Genomic DNA, 14,653 nt, shown 5'->3' on the forward strand with positions numbered 1-14,653 from the left:
TAACCTTATCAGGAACCACCCAGCCCAGCCCTCCGGATCGGCGCCATACACAGGTACCGGTATCCATAACCCCGCCCGGCATTGGCCAATCATGAAAGGATCGCATTTTGATCCTAGATGAGGGTCATGACTTGCTTTGGCCCATTTGACAGATCTCCATCCTGGTCTGACCGACGAAATCACCTCTCCATCGTTCCTACTGCGCGACAGATCCGAATGGCGGAAATGTACCTATCTCGTGTCAGCCAGCAAGACTTGCCGGACCTTACCCATCACTGAGCGAAGGCGCCATGCCGTCAGAACCTTTCACGGGGAATCCACGCATCACATTTAGGACCTTGGAACGTTGGTTTACTGAGCGGCCTTGCTCATAGGGATTTCATCTGCCTAGTTACGGGTAGGGCGTACTATCTAAATTCCCCTGGCGTCAGAAAGCTAATACCAGAAGCAAGAGTTCCATAACCCAAGACCAGCAGACGCATATAGGCCGCTGGTGGTGTTTTCGGATCAGTCGGAGTATAGGGAGGGGTAGGGTAACTTTCGAGAGTAGGATATGGAATGAGCTGTAGGCCGATGTCATTAAAAGTGATCCGAAGCTGCAACCCTGCTTCAAAGAGGTATCCGCGTGAAGTAATCATCAGTCGTGCCGTATGTTCAGTTCCGGAAGGCTGAATACAAGAATCCCTGTCCGTAGACCCGGGGGTATCTTTTGCCTGCCCAAACGTAGACCGGAGGACCACCCTCCCAAAAAGCAACTCGTGTGCGCAACGTTTCAAAGCGAAAGTTGAGGACCAGCTTGGTGACTCATGTCGTTGCGCGCATGTCTGGGTAATCCGTCGACCCAGAAATTTTGACGAACAAGAAAAGCAAGGGGGAAAAGTGTTTTGGTACGTCCGTCCCAGAGATGAGTTGTGAAGAACTACCACACCCCCATCTCGGTCATTAAGCCCTGCGGCTAAAATTCTGCAATGTCCAGCGTCTTAAACTAGATGTCGAACCGTGGAAGGGACGAAAGCCGAACACTTTCTACTCGGGCGAAGTAGCAGTCTGACGACGCATCTTCTCGGCCTCGAGATTCTCGTACAAGAGGAACAGGGCAGACTCGTTGGCCTTGGCGGTTCCCATGATCGTGAACATGCGCTCGCCGGTATCATCGTGAGGGGCCTAGCAAAGTTAGCCAGGGCGGACGTGTATGTAGGGAATTGGATCAATTTACCTTGGCAATGGAAATGCGTGCACCAGAAGTCTTGCGAATCTCCGAGATCTTGCTGCCGGCGCGGCCAATGATGCAGCCAACCATGTCGGCGGGAATGCTGATGTTCTGGGTCTGAAGCTCCTCGCCGTTCTCATCGTGGGTGGGTGGGCCGCGGGAAGCGGCGTCTGAGTCAGAGCGACGGCCATAGGGACGGCCACCGCCGCCATTGTTGTTGTTGTTGTTAGTGTTGCTGGCGCTAAAGTCGGCACCGTTGCCGGTGCGCATGACGCGCGGCGCAGAATAGTCGCTGGAGCGGCCACCGCCAGAAGAGTAATTCGGGGTCGAGCCACTACCAGCGGTCGAGGTGGTGCCAGGCTGGGTGCGAACGACTGGGTTGTACAGGACGGTTCCGGTACCCCTCTGCCAGTCGTCGACGAGGCACTTGCAGATTTCCCAAATGGCTCCCTTGATGCCCTCGGGAGTGCCCTGAACCTCAACAATGCGTTCAGTAGACTGAGGGAGCATCTCCTTCTGAGCGACCATACGGACACCCGAGACGTCCTGAATGTGCTTGATCTTCAGTCCCTGACGGCCAATGATGGTGCCCATCTGATTGTGGGAGATGAGAAGCTTGATGGCTTGGCAAGGACGTTAGCTACATTTGTCAGGAAACATTGTTGATAACGGAGACATACGGTGAGTGCCATTGTTCTGGACAACGCCGCCCATGCCCATGGAGGGCGCTCCCTCGAGAAGAGCCTTGGCAACAATGGCATAGGCCTCGGCGACGGATTGGCAGCCGCCGGTTATGGTGAGGACGCGGTCATGAACGCCCTGGACCACCTTGCTAACACCGGCCTTGACACCGGTCTCGTCGCGAAGATCGGCGACGTTCTTGCCCGCCTTGCCAATGATGACACCAGCCTCCTTGGAGGAGACGATGGCTCTCAAGGTAAGCTGTGCCATAGCATACTCCTCGTCCGTGCGGGGCGCGGGCTCTCCGTCGGGGCCGAGCCTAACCTCGTCATCAAGCTTCAGCTGATCGGGGGACCCAACAAGGTCGTTGCCATTGGAGGACATGTGCTCGGTAGACATGTTGATTGATTCGGTTTCGAAGTGGGTAAGGTTTAAGGTAGAGGCTGAGGAACCTAAGGAACATGGTTAGCTAGCTTTTACACGCAAAGGGGACGTTTGTGATGATTAAACTAATTTTTTTTTTCGGGTTGAGAACGGAAGCAAGCGTGGAAGGGAAAGGGTAAGATGCTGATCTTGTAGAAGTTGTGTATGCGACCACAATCTGAATAAAACATAGAAATAAGCGGCTCTACACCGTGCCTAGATAGGATTGATGCAGAGACAACCCTGACTGCCTTGTGTAAAATGTTCAGATTGAACTGGCGCAGTGGGTGTAATGCGCGCTAGAGTATAGAAGAGCACATAGTGCGTCTTCAGTGCAGTGTGCGCATTTAACAAGGAGTTGTGGGATAGCAGTTCATTACCTTGATGTTTCCTGACTTTTAAGTGGGAAGGCGCAGGTCTTGCTGAAATAATGACTACTGAGGGAGGTAGTCAAGAAAGGTTGTGGAAGATGTGAAACCGGCTGTTTGGCGCGATTGTCGGTAAGTAAAACCGAGGAGTAGTTGCGAAAATCTCCAAAAGGCAGGCTGGTTGGAGTCGTGATGTGATGGGGGCGTGCGGATGGCGCAAGCCAGGTGCGCGCGGGGGAGGTCGTAGATTGAAGTGGGTGGTGGACCACGGGAGTTGGGTTGATGGAGGGGTAGAGGAGGGGGATGGGGGTGAAGTTGAAGAGTTCGGCAGAGAGGTAGATGCGATGGGGCGGGAGAGGTAAAGAGGGAGAGAGAGGATGAGGCGGAAGTGAGGTTTTCTGGGAGAGTGAAGAGTTGGGGGGCGGGGAGAAGTGAGGTCGTGGAGTGGAGAGTGAGGTGAAGAGGTGAAGGACGAAAAGAAGAGTGGGAGATGAAATTGGGAGGAGAAAAGTCGGTAGGTAATTGTAATTGTAAGGGACGGGCAGGAACAGGAAAGTGCGCCTTAGTATTTCCCCCCTTCTTGTCTGGCTTTTGGCTGCCGGGCTGGGGCGGGGAAGCAAAGGTATAGGGTACTTACTAAAATGTAGTGTCACAGGAGAAAAGCTAGGTACTGATTTAAGTGTAGGATGTAGGTAGGTATGTGATGTAGTTAATAAAGGCAGGTAGGTACCTAGGTACCTGAGGGGGGTAGCTAATTGCTACCTGTAGCTTGCTTGATGCTTGTAGTAGTTCCCTGGTAAGTGCTCTCTGTACTTGAGTAAATAGTAGTTGCTTGTACTGTAGTAGTGGTTAAGTGTAGTGTATTTCAGAGGGATAATTAGGGGAGCAGCTTTACTACAGGAGGTTAAAATACTATGAGGGGCAGAAAGATTGTAATGTAGGCAGGTACAGCAATAATTCACTGTGGGGGAGGACATCACTACACAGGGCAACAGACGCCTTAATACTACTCTTAATCACTTCAACAGTTCCGCCCTCTAACAGATCACGTGTACCTTTTCTGCGTAGTTTTGCCTGGACAATACATTCCCAAGTACCCCGCCCCTCCTCCTGGGCACATGCTTCACTGCACATGGCACCTCGCTCATGACCCCTCCCTCCACACGACACGGAGCTTACCTAAATCCACTATCTCTGGGCTTCTTCCTATCCACCCGGGGAGCTCATTTCTCTTTCTCTTGAAGGGGACCTCAAACTACCTATTGCACCGACCTACCGATAAGACACCAAGTTGCTGCGCCTGAGGTTCCTCCAAGCTGTCGTTTCTCTGTGTCTCGACCACCCACCGAGACACCGCGATACCTCCCTGAAATCAAGGCATCGACCTCTCCCTCTATCATGGTGGGCTGTAAACTCTGGGTCGGGTCTCCGGACAGCCTCTTGGACTACATAGTACAGGACAGTTCTGCCCTTGTTATATTAATACAGCTCCCTCGGACTGGTCCCCGCTAGCCCACACAACAGGGAAGAAGCATTCGCCGCCGTCTCGGATCGTCGCCCATTCCAGGGTTGATTCCTTCAGTTCGATGCGCATAACCAATCTCACCAGGATCTGATGGTGCCTGGGTACGCGGCCGCATCGGGGCTTTTTTTTTCCTCAGGTGTCCTGTTGGATCGAACAAGTTTCCAATCGAACTAGTCATATCTTGCGACGTGGCGGCATGCGACCAAACGGGCTCTGCCGGTATTTGAGTACAGACTAGTTCACACCCCTTCCGCATTCGCAGCTCCCAAACACGAAAACCTATTGCATGCTCGAAATGCAGCGAGCGCATCGAGCGTCCGAAGCTCCAGTTCTCCTCTCAGTGGTCCGTGGCTTATGCATTTTACATTCCCATCGGATCGGACGGCTTGATCAATCAGGGGACCTTCGTCGCTCCGGTCGTCACGTTGCTTAGAGTGTGCGCTTGCGTCATGGTATTGAGCCAGCGCGGGTGCAGAGTACACACACACACCCACACACATACCCCCCACGAAATGTTTGGCTCCCGTCAACTTCGTCATATTGATAGGCTGCCGATCGTTGCGGCCGGCAGTCTGTCGAAACAATACCAACAGGGCCAGCCTCTCCTTCGTCCCGGTCTCAAGAGAAACCGTCTATCAACTGTTAAGATGGCATATCATAAGTTTCATGGCAGTCCGTGCTATGAGCCGGATCGTATAGTAGTAGGCTTGCTTCAGGATGTCTCACTGTCCCAATTGCTTCAGTCTTCGTATCTGACATGCTGATTTGGATAGGCCACTGTTGCTACACACGAAAGAAAAATTGCTCTGCTTTGTAACGCAATGTTGCAGCATCTCCCGCTATTCGGATTGCGCGGGTAATACGATGGCACAGCACAATCTGGCGGGGACGGTCGCAACGTGCTCCTCCTCTTCCAGCCTCCCCCGCTGACCGGCTGCCACATACGATGCCGTCGTTATCATCTCACTAGCCTCCGGCCATCCGTCGCAGCTCCTCCAGTCCCGAAAACACAATGCAAATGGGGCGACCTACGAATAGTATTCGAGACAATCCATTCCTAGCAAGCATTCTGGATTGGTCGGCTCAAGGCAGGTGGGTTTATGCATGCCGACAAAGACTCCACGAGAACGCTGCCTCTCTGGCAACCCTCATTCAGCGTCTGAGTTGCAGTAGTTTCGTCACTAATGCCCGTCCCGTCTTCTCTCATTCGGCGAGCCTCCGCCTATCCCGGCCCGAGTGCGCCTCACAGCGCTGGATCGCCTGCAAGGAGATACCCGCCGCGGTAGATAGTCCGACGGCTCTTCTATTGATCAGTGGCTGCCCTTATATGCCTCTCAAATGCCTCTCGTCATGTGACACTCATCGGGCACAGAGCTCGCGGATGCCCTGGGCACGCGACATCCGGCGCAGCCAGGATACCCTATGTCTCTCGTTCTTGTAAGCGACGGCGGATGAGAGATGTGCGCGCACTGGTCGATTAGAGTTAGCAAGGGCCAGCACGCTTGAAGCAACACGAGGCAGCACACACCCCATCCACGATGTGATGATTGCGCCATCGGTCAGGAACCATCTGATCCGATCGAAGCTAAACAAGACATGGAACATCCGTCTCATCACAACGACGCTCTTCTCAACTTACCCAGCCAGAGGGAGGAGGGGTACTTGGAGCTCTGACTGCAAAACGATAAACCGAAGCCATTGATGTACTGTTACCTAATTTAAATGTCTAGTCGCTGTGGGACTCACCGCCCGATATGTGCAAAGAAAAGCACTCGAGGTATCATATATGTTCACTATGTACAATTTGGATAGTTCTCCCGCCATCATCGCAGCACCTCCCTTCCCTTCACCTTTGCCGCAGCTGCCTCTCGTGCTCAACCCAAAAATTCTTGCAGGCCCGGTGACCCCAGTGCTCGACCCACCACTCTCCAAAGCTGTCCTCGACGTCGAAGTCGACCCTGCTCACCCGCTCGTCGCGCTTCAGGCCGCAGATGACACACGGTTTGGGCGCCGTCGGCACGACCTTGGCCGTCGACACGGGCATCGTCTCGTTGATCTCGGGCACGCGGAGCTGGTCACGCGGTATCTTGACCGTTGAGTTCGCCGCCGCGACCGCGGACCGCAGCCGGCCGACGTGCTCCCTCCATACGCCCACGACGTCGGCCGTCTCGCGGTCCTCGCGCGCCGCCTGCGCCTTGTCGATGCCCGCGAGCTTCATACCCTTGGCCCCGGCGGCGGATATGGCCATGCCCTGGGCAAGGAACTTGTCACGGTGCCAGCGCAGCTTGCGGCCGGCGATGACACGGGCGGCGACCGTGGCGAGGAGGAGATACGCGCGGAGGAAGGACACGGTGCCCGGGTCCGAGAGGATGCGCTTCCTGATGGGCGCCGCCATCTGCCCTGTGGGCTTAAATAGGGACGAGTTTGCGAGATCAAGGAGTTGAGGGAAGATGGAGAGGAGGACGGAGGGAGGGGGAATGTTGATGGGCGGCGGCGCGTCGTCGCGGGCTTCGGAGGCTTCAGAGTTTGGCTTGACTTTGGATTTCGGGGCGGGTTTCTTGGTGGTTACTGCGGAGGAGACTGCCGGCTTGACGCCGTCGACTGCGTCCCAGTCCCAGCTTTCGGGGGGGTTGGCGGAGTCGACGGCCGAGGGCTCGTCGTCAGGGAAGTCTTCAAAATCTGGCCAGTCTTCCTCCTCCTCCTTCTGCGGCTTCTGGAGGCTGGTAGTAGTAGATGACTTCTTCGCGGCACCGGTGGATGGTTTCTTTGGTGATGTCTGCCCGAAAGATGGCCAGGCTGTAAGAGGCGTGGGAGAGTCGGGATCCCCCTCCGTCTTCTCTGGCTGTTGAAATCCCGCAGAGGTTGGTGTGGCGAGTCCCAGTCCCGGAAAGGGGTTGCGCTCTTGGAAGGATGGTGATTTGGGGGCTTGTGGATACGGTAAGGTAGGCGCGATGAGATTCAATGAAGCTAGTTGCGGCTTCTTCGACGGAGGCTGGTAAACCGGGATGGGATCGTCGTCGAGGGAGAGCAAGTCCATAGATGGCGGAGGGTGCGATGCCTGTGGTGGTTGCTGTTGCGCTGATCTTGAATCCAACGTCGGGCTCGTGTTCGCACCGGGAAAGGGGGTCTGTACAGTTTCAAAGTCGCCAAACTCATCATCGTCTTCTTCCTCGTCGTCGTTTCCTCCCTGAAGCTCAAAATCTTCCGCATCAAATAAAACGTTCGGATCAGACTGCTTAGCCGGCTCTGGGATTGGGTTCCTCTGTGACCCGTGCATCTGGCCAGAGAATCCAGGACCCGGCTGCGGCTTTGCAGAGGATGCCTGGAACGGAAAGCCCGGACTGCCCGGCGGCTGGGTACTCTGCGCCTGCCATGCAAGCCCAGGACTAGATTGTCGATCGAGCTGTTGCCAGGAGAGCCCAGGGCTAGGGGCGGGTCTGTGATCCGGTGAGGGGAGCCCTGGACTAGGGATCGGCGACAGACCGGAAGCACGAGGCATATCCACAACGTTGATGAGGTTGTTCGATATGAGATCGAACGTTGAGGCGCGCGCGATGCGGTTCCGCGGTGGCGGTGACGACCTCGCTTTGTTTGTCTGCGGGGGCAACACGAATGATTGCTGAGTCGGCGTAGGCTCCGCGACCTCGAAATCGCCCCATCCATCGTCGTCATCGTCGACGACGACAGCTTGTTGCGTCTGCTTGGGCCGCTGCGTTATTGCTGCGGACGTCAAGCCGGATGAGAGTGAGCCGAGGTCACCCCATCCTCCGTTGCTACCACTACCAGCACCGTTTGGTTGCTGCGTCTCAAAGTTGGGCCATGGTTGGGTTTGCTGAGCCGGCGACACGGCGGCTGCAGGCCCGTTGGTGGTGAAGGAGGCAAAGTCAAAGAGGTCCGTCGACGATGCCGTGGCCTGCTGCGGCCGTTGCTGCTGCTTTTGCTGCAATTGGCTCTGGTGGCCCCCCGTTTGCTGTTGTTGCGGTGGAGGGCTCTGGTAGAAGCTGTCGAGGTCCAAGAGATCGGCGCTCATTGCTTCGGGTCCCCGTTCTCACCTGGGGATGCACATGCTTCTGACGTCAAGTTCTGCTGACGAAGTGTACCCGCCAGGACGTGTAGTCCAGTGAGGAAAACAAAGCAGCGGGGAGGAAGGAGAGAAGAGGCAGAAGCCTGGCCGGCGACGACAGGAACAAAGGATGTTCGGATAGATAGACAGCTGACCTTCCAGGACCGACCTTAGTTAATCAGAAACAGGAATCGCCCCCTCGACGACGGTGGTGAATGGGGCTGAGAGATTGACGAAGGGGAGGGAGGTTCCACAGGCCTGGAATCGAATGGTGGACGACTTGAGCTGAATTGCGGGAGGGGGGACGGGACGTCAAGACTTAGGAAAAAAAAAGCTCGGGTAGTTCCTTGCAGAGTGCCACAGCCACAGCAATACCGTAGGTACGGCAATGATCCTTGGCCAAGACACAAGCGCAACTAGTTGCCCAGCCCTACAAGAAGGATGCGTTGTCCACGCTGGTAGCTTTCACTTGACGACCAGGTGATTAGAAGCGTGTGACTTCGACTCGTCGCGATGGAGATTCAATGCCAATTGAAGTTGCCTTGTCAGTAGACGGAAAACATGCACCATAGTCTATAGACATAGCTGGAGTTGGTCCAAATCCGTGTCGTTCAACAGTCCTTGAGACCATACAAGTGCGTAGACTACAAAAGTATGAGCAAGTCAGCCTGATCATTGCTAAGTCCACTTAAAGCTAAGCCGGCTACCACAGTCTGGAATGCGACGGGAACATGGATTGCGTATCTGACTGAAGCCGGGATGCTCGACCCCAGAGGTGGCGCTGCAAAGGTCGGCGCGGAGCTTAGGCCGCGCCGACTGCATGGGGGTCGGCGCAGAAATCTCCATACCGACCTCTAAAATTTCGAGAGAACCAGGGGGGAATCTCGCTCCTCCCACAATTCAAGCTCCAGCTCCAGCTCCAGTCCCAGCTTCAGCGTTAGCCACAACTCTCACGCGTTTGCCCATCATGTCTTCGAGGACACTGGCATCGCTGTGCCCCAAATGCCAACTGACATTACGGCTCCAACCCTTCCCCCGACTGACGACTTCGCCATGGTTCACGCAAAACGCCGGCTACCGTTCGGCGGCGAAAGAAAAACCATCGCGCATGGTTCTCTCCGACAACGTCGCAAAACCCCGAAATCGAGATGCCCGCCCGCCGAAACGACTAGTCGAGGGACCCTTTGGTGGCATGAACCAGAAGTTTGCCAGAGTTCCCGAAGGGCCGCGCCGCGCCGCCTCGCGACCGACCAACGCGAAGGCGCCGTCGGGTAGGCCCAGCAGAGGAGGCGATTCCCAGACTTCGTCCGATAATAGGAAAGCGTTGAAGATGCAGCGGTCCCTTGCCGGCGTGTCGTACGGCAAGAGGAACGCATTGAAAGACAAAATGCAGGAATACGAGTCTTTTGACCAGTTCAATCTCCTTCCTGCCGTGAAGACCGCCATCAGCGACGATCTCCTGCGGGGAATGGTGGACATCAAACCGACTCCCGTACAGAGGCTTGCGATTCCGGCGATGCTCGGCCAGACCAGCGCGTTTAAAGTCAGGGGCGAGAAGAGGCAAGACTTCCTGCTTGCAGCTGAAACGGGTTCCGGCAAGACGCTGGCGTACCTACTGCCCGCTGTCAACGCTATGAAGATTGCCGAGGAGGCGAATCCTGAAATCCAGGCTTACAAGAAGCGGTTTGAGGAGGAGAAGGCTAGAGAGAGGGCCTCCAAGTCGAAGAAGATGTCTACCTTTGACGAGCCTCACCCCACCATGGCAAGACCCCGCGTCATTGTCCTGGTTCCTTCAGCAGAGCTCGTTGATCAGGTGGGTAAAGTGGCCAAGACGCTCTCCCACGCTGTCAAGTTCAAGTCAGAAAAGCTCTCGGCCAATCTCAGCGCTACCACAATCCAGCGCAACCTGTACTCGCCGCGCGGCGTCGACATGGTTATCACTACGCCTCATCTACTGGCCTCGATCGCAGAATCCGACCCTAATGTTCTCTCTCATGTCAGCCACCTGATTGTCGACGAGGCGGATTCTCTATTCGACCGAAGCTTCGCACCCGTCACCACATCCATCATTGACAGGGCGATGCCGTCGCTGCAGCAGTTCATCCTCTGTTCGGCGACCATTCCCAAGAGACTGGACAACTACCTCGCAAACAACTTCCCTAATATGACCCGCATCACAACGCCGAACCTCCACGCCATCCCGAGAAGAGTCCAGCTCGGCGTCATTGACGTCGTCAAGGACCCTTACCGAAACAACAAGAACCTGGCCTGCGCGGACGCCATCTACACGATCGGCCGCGAGGCGTCCAAGCACGAGGGCCCGATCCAGGGCGAGATTGACGTCCGTCGCATCATGGTCTTCGTCAACGAGCGCGAGAAGACGACCGAGGTGGCCGAATATCTCCAGTCCAAGGGCATCGATGCCGTCGCGCTGAACAGAGACACGGCCGAGAACCGCCAGTCTGAGATGCTCAACTCTTTTACTTCGGCGGAGCCTCTGCGTTCCGTGTCTTCGGAATCCCCCGTCACCGGCAAGCGGTCGCTGCCCAACACTAAGGTGATTGTCGCCACCGATCTGGCGTCTAGAGGTATTGACACGCTGGCTGTGCGGCATGTCATTCTCTACGATGTCCCGCACACCACCATCGACTTCATCCATCGCCTAGGCAGGGCTGGGCGCATGGGACGCCGTGGAAGAGGTATCGTGCTTGTTGGGAAGGACGACAAGAGGGACGTCGTTTCCGAGGTCAAGGAGAGCATGTTCATGGGTCAAGCTCTCATCTAGTGTGCTTCTCGGCATGGATGAAAGAGAACACTGTATAACACATGTAAAACAATACAATGTATAAAGCTATGTACGAAATGAGTCTGGTTGAAGTAACCTCTTTTCTCTTAGCGCACGGACATGCCCTTCATAGTGTGAACATTTTCGGTCTCACACATTGTACCGGCATGGGTACAGGCTACGCTGGAAATGGATTATGCTTAGAACTGATGAATACTATGGCCTTGATTGTGAGTTATAATGGCAACGGCCTAAGAGTTGGTTATCTATTTCCGACCACCCCAGGGGAATATAGACGTTAGCCTTCTTATGTCTGAGTATTGAACTGTCGTATAATTGCTATGCCCAAAATGACAAGTTAGTTAGTACAAAGATCAACCGTAACAGGACACTTACAATTTGTCTCCAACAACACTAACTCGATACACATGCAACCTCACATCCTTATACCTAGGATTAGGTAAAATGTTTGTATCCACATCAAGAAGTATCCATTGCTTTCCTTCTCCATCAATGCTGTGTGGTGTATACACATAGTCTTTATCCCAAGTGAAATCTCGTTGGAAGTTTTGTGAAATAAAGTCCCTGGCAAGGGTTAATTGAGCGCCGCAAATGTACCCCAGGAATCTCCTCTAGTCTGACCCTGAAACAGTATCGTTGAGCAGCTGGTAACCCACCAGTTTCTGGCTTGTCAATGACTTGAGAATGATTCAGAACCATGGTGCGTGTTGCTAGATGGATAAATAAGGCGAGAGGTTGTTGAGGAGTTGTCGTCCAAAATCTCCAAAATTGCCTCAGGCATCAGAACAATGTAATGAAATAGGCGGTTTTAGACACCAGTTCGAACAACACAACACATGGCTGTACAAGAAAGACAGAATCAAGGTTCAAGGATGGGATGGCGCACATGTACCCGAGGTGGAAGGTCGCACTCGCGGGTTCAGGTCCCAACTCCCAACTCAACATGTTTTCTTTTGTTCCAAACAATAAATTTGAACCTGCAATGCCCCAAGATTTTCTATAGACTGTGTACTGCAGCGGCGACATGATACTTTTGAATGCTGCTTTGACCGTCAGCCAGCCAGCGTTTATATAAGGGCGTGGCTGGTGTTGCTGTGGCGCTAGCTCCCCATCGGCTTTCAACTTGGGGGTGGGTCGCGACCCGGCTCGAGCAAGGTTCGAGTTCGCGACGCGTCCCGCTCACAAGCATTTCCCTCCCACACCACATCATAATACCACAAGATTCCGCCATCCCATCCTTATCTTGGTGTGACCCCTCAACTTCACGTGAACCGCGCCGAACTTTCCTTCAATACCCAAGCCACATAGACCACTCGGAAGTCAAGCCAGGTTCACCAACGACAAATCGAAGCTATGCCGAGGCCCAAACGAGCGCGTCGCGCGCCACCCGCCCCAGTCGCCGTCGCGGCACCAGAGGAAAAGTTGAGCCCCGCTCCCGCTTCGGGCAGCGATATCTACAGCCACAGCGATCGTGAACACTCGGTTATTCGCAAAGAGCTCGAAAAGGAGGATGGAGGCAGGTCGTCCCGCCTTGCGGGGCGTGCGTCTGCGCGTCTGAGCCGGAGCGCCAGTTTGCGCCAGAAGCAGGCGTTGGAGGAGTCGGTCCACGCGCGTGACGAGGCCATGAGCAGGTTAGAGGACGAGCTCGACATGACGTCTTCTAAGGCGAAGACGGAGAGTGATCAGAGGCAAAAGTCCGACTCATCGCTGGAGCTGGAGTTGAGCAGGAAGACGCGCGCGACGCCGGTACAGCACCGGAGGGACACGACAGGGCTGGATTTGGACGACGAAATGTTTGAGGGTCTCGACACCACGATCGGCGACGACGACGACGATGCTGCTGCGCCACGTTCGGACATCTCAACGTTCAGCGTCACCTCGGCATTCAGTGTCAGTCACTTTAGGCGCCGGGGCCGCGCGCCGAGCATCAGCATCAGTAGGGACGACGCGCCCATTAGGCCAAGCAGTCGCGGCGTTGGCAGCACCCCTGGCATCAGCTCGACTTTCAACATCGGGCTGTTCAAGCGCCGACAGAGAGAACCGAGTATATTGGGTACGGCCCAAAAGGAGCGTGCGCAGCGGCCGATCGAGCTATCGTCCGGTCCCGACTCTGACGATGAGGAGGCAGACGACGGTTTTGACCCCGACGCCGAGTCGACGCCTCTCCAGAAGCGGCGTAAAACACAATCGCTGGCGGCGGAGCCTGAGTCGGACTCACAGCAGGTCCTCGCTCCAGACTCACAGCCCGCGCAGAATGACATGGCGCCCCATTCAAGTACCACATGGCGCAAACGCAAAAGTACAGAGAGTCACGCAGAGAGCGACCGACCAGGAAAGGCGTCACGGACGGAGCCCGAACCTGAGCCCGAGCCCGTGCCTGATCTAGGGGATGGCGATAGCGACTCGGAGCTCTCAGACCTGCCCTCGCCAGTTCTCACGCCCACGCGGCCGTCCATGTTCCCTCAGCCGACGACACCGAACCGGGATGAGATTATGGCACCTCCTGAGAGCAGCGACTCTGAGGGCAGCGAGGGGATTTGGCCTGACATTCACACCCTCGCCAAGCAGCGGCGTCGTCGTGCCTCGCCGGTTACGCCGACGCGAGACGGCAACGTCTCCGACGCCTCTTCGCCGCCTTCCCTCACGCACTCCCCCAACTTCCCAGCGACGAGGAACAAGTCCCGACAGAAGAAGCAGGGCATGTCTCCCAAGGTCACGACGGCGGATCTCACCGGGCTGTTGCCCCGCAGACGCCACAAAAAGGCCCGAGACCCTTACGGCGTAAACGACACAGAGGAGGAAGAGGTCGACGCCTCGGATCACGCGGAGCACGACGACGAGCTCTCCTATGTTGACTCGCGCACTCGTTCCCGGCGTGCAAAGGCAGCGCCCCGCGACCCCGGCACGGCGAATCGGCCGGCCTCCCGCAGCGTCAAGGCAGCCGCGTCGGCCGAAAGGCCGAGGGCGGCGACGCGCTCGTCGACGCGCACGTACAGCCGCCGTCTGTCGGACAAGGAGAACGAGGCAGAGGAAGAAACGGCAGAGGCAGAGGCAGAGGCAGACGCCGGAGCCGAGGGCGACAACTTCGCCCCCGTCCCGGATGACGTCCCGGAGAGCCAGGACAGCAGCGATCCGGCCCGCAGCGCCGACGAGCTGAAGAAGGCGGCGCGCAAGTTCAAAGAAGTCGACCGCTGGGAGCTCGAGTTCGAGGAGGTGACGGAGGGCTCGTCGCCGAACCGGGATGCGCGGTGAAGAGGACCAGGGGGCTTGGCAGTCTAAAGTTCTTTTTTCCCCTTTCAAGATCCTCTTTTTTTCTTTTTTTTTTCCGGTGGGATAACAAAGGGGACGGCGACGAAAATTTCAAAAGGGCGTGGGCAGGGGCGGAACTGGGTTTTTATTTTCGTGTTGCTCGTGTTGCCTGATGTGAAGTCGGAAATACCCGCGCCGACGCTGTTGGGCGTTCCGATGCATGTCTCGTCGGCAGCGTTCTCTTGCAATAGGGAGTGCGGTGGCAATCAGTTACAGGAACCAGAAGTACTTTATCCAGCGAATTCGGTAACGAACGATTCCATTCACA

The 14,653-nt window shown here is 55.8% G+C and overlaps 4 protein-coding genes across 4 annotated transcripts; 2 read left to right on the forward strand and 2 right to left on the reverse strand.

Moving 5' to 3' along the window:
• Positions 1-1,026: 1,026 nt before the first annotated feature.
• GLRG_03598 (KH domain-containing protein) lies at positions 1,027-2,290 on the reverse strand (the record flags this gene model as incomplete). The annotated part of the gene is made up of 3 exons (XM_008094283.1): positions 1,027-1,164; positions 1,217-1,833; positions 1,891-2,290. The coding sequence occupies 3 exons, from the start codon at positions 2,288-2,290 to the stop codon at positions 1,027-1,029; spliced, it is 1,155 nt and encodes a 384-aa protein (XP_008092474.1).
• Positions 2,291-6,053: 3,763 nt separating this feature from the next.
• Positions 6,054-8,237, reverse strand: GLRG_03599 (uncharacterized protein; the record flags this gene model as incomplete). Its single annotated transcript, XM_008094284.1, has 1 exon — positions 6,054-8,237. The coding sequence occupies one exon, from the start codon at positions 8,235-8,237 to the stop codon at positions 6,054-6,056; it is 2,184 nt and encodes a 727-aa protein (XP_008092475.1).
• A 1,000-nt stretch (positions 8,238-9,237) lies between these two features.
• On the forward strand, positions 9,238-11,055 carry GLRG_03600 (DEAD/DEAH box helicase; the record flags this gene model as incomplete). Its single annotated transcript, XM_008094285.1, has 1 exon — positions 9,238-11,055. One exon carries the CDS (start codon positions 9,238-9,240, stop codon positions 11,053-11,055), a length of 1,818 nt encoding a protein of 605 aa, XP_008092476.1.
• Positions 11,056-12,429: 1,374 nt separating this feature from the next.
• Positions 12,430-14,328, forward strand: GLRG_03601 (uncharacterized protein; the record flags this gene model as incomplete). Its single annotated transcript, XM_008094286.1, has 1 exon — positions 12,430-14,328. One exon carries the CDS (start codon positions 12,430-12,432, stop codon positions 14,326-14,328), a length of 1,899 nt encoding a protein of 632 aa, XP_008092477.1.
• Positions 14,329-14,653: the final 325 nt, after the last annotated feature.

This window comes from Colletotrichum graminicola (genome assembly GCF_000149035.1).
Source record: "Colletotrichum graminicola M1.001 genomic scaffold supercont1.11, whole genome shotgun sequence".
NCBI classification, from domain to species: Eukaryota; Fungi; Ascomycota; class Sordariomycetes; order Glomerellales; family Glomerellaceae; genus Colletotrichum; species Colletotrichum graminicola.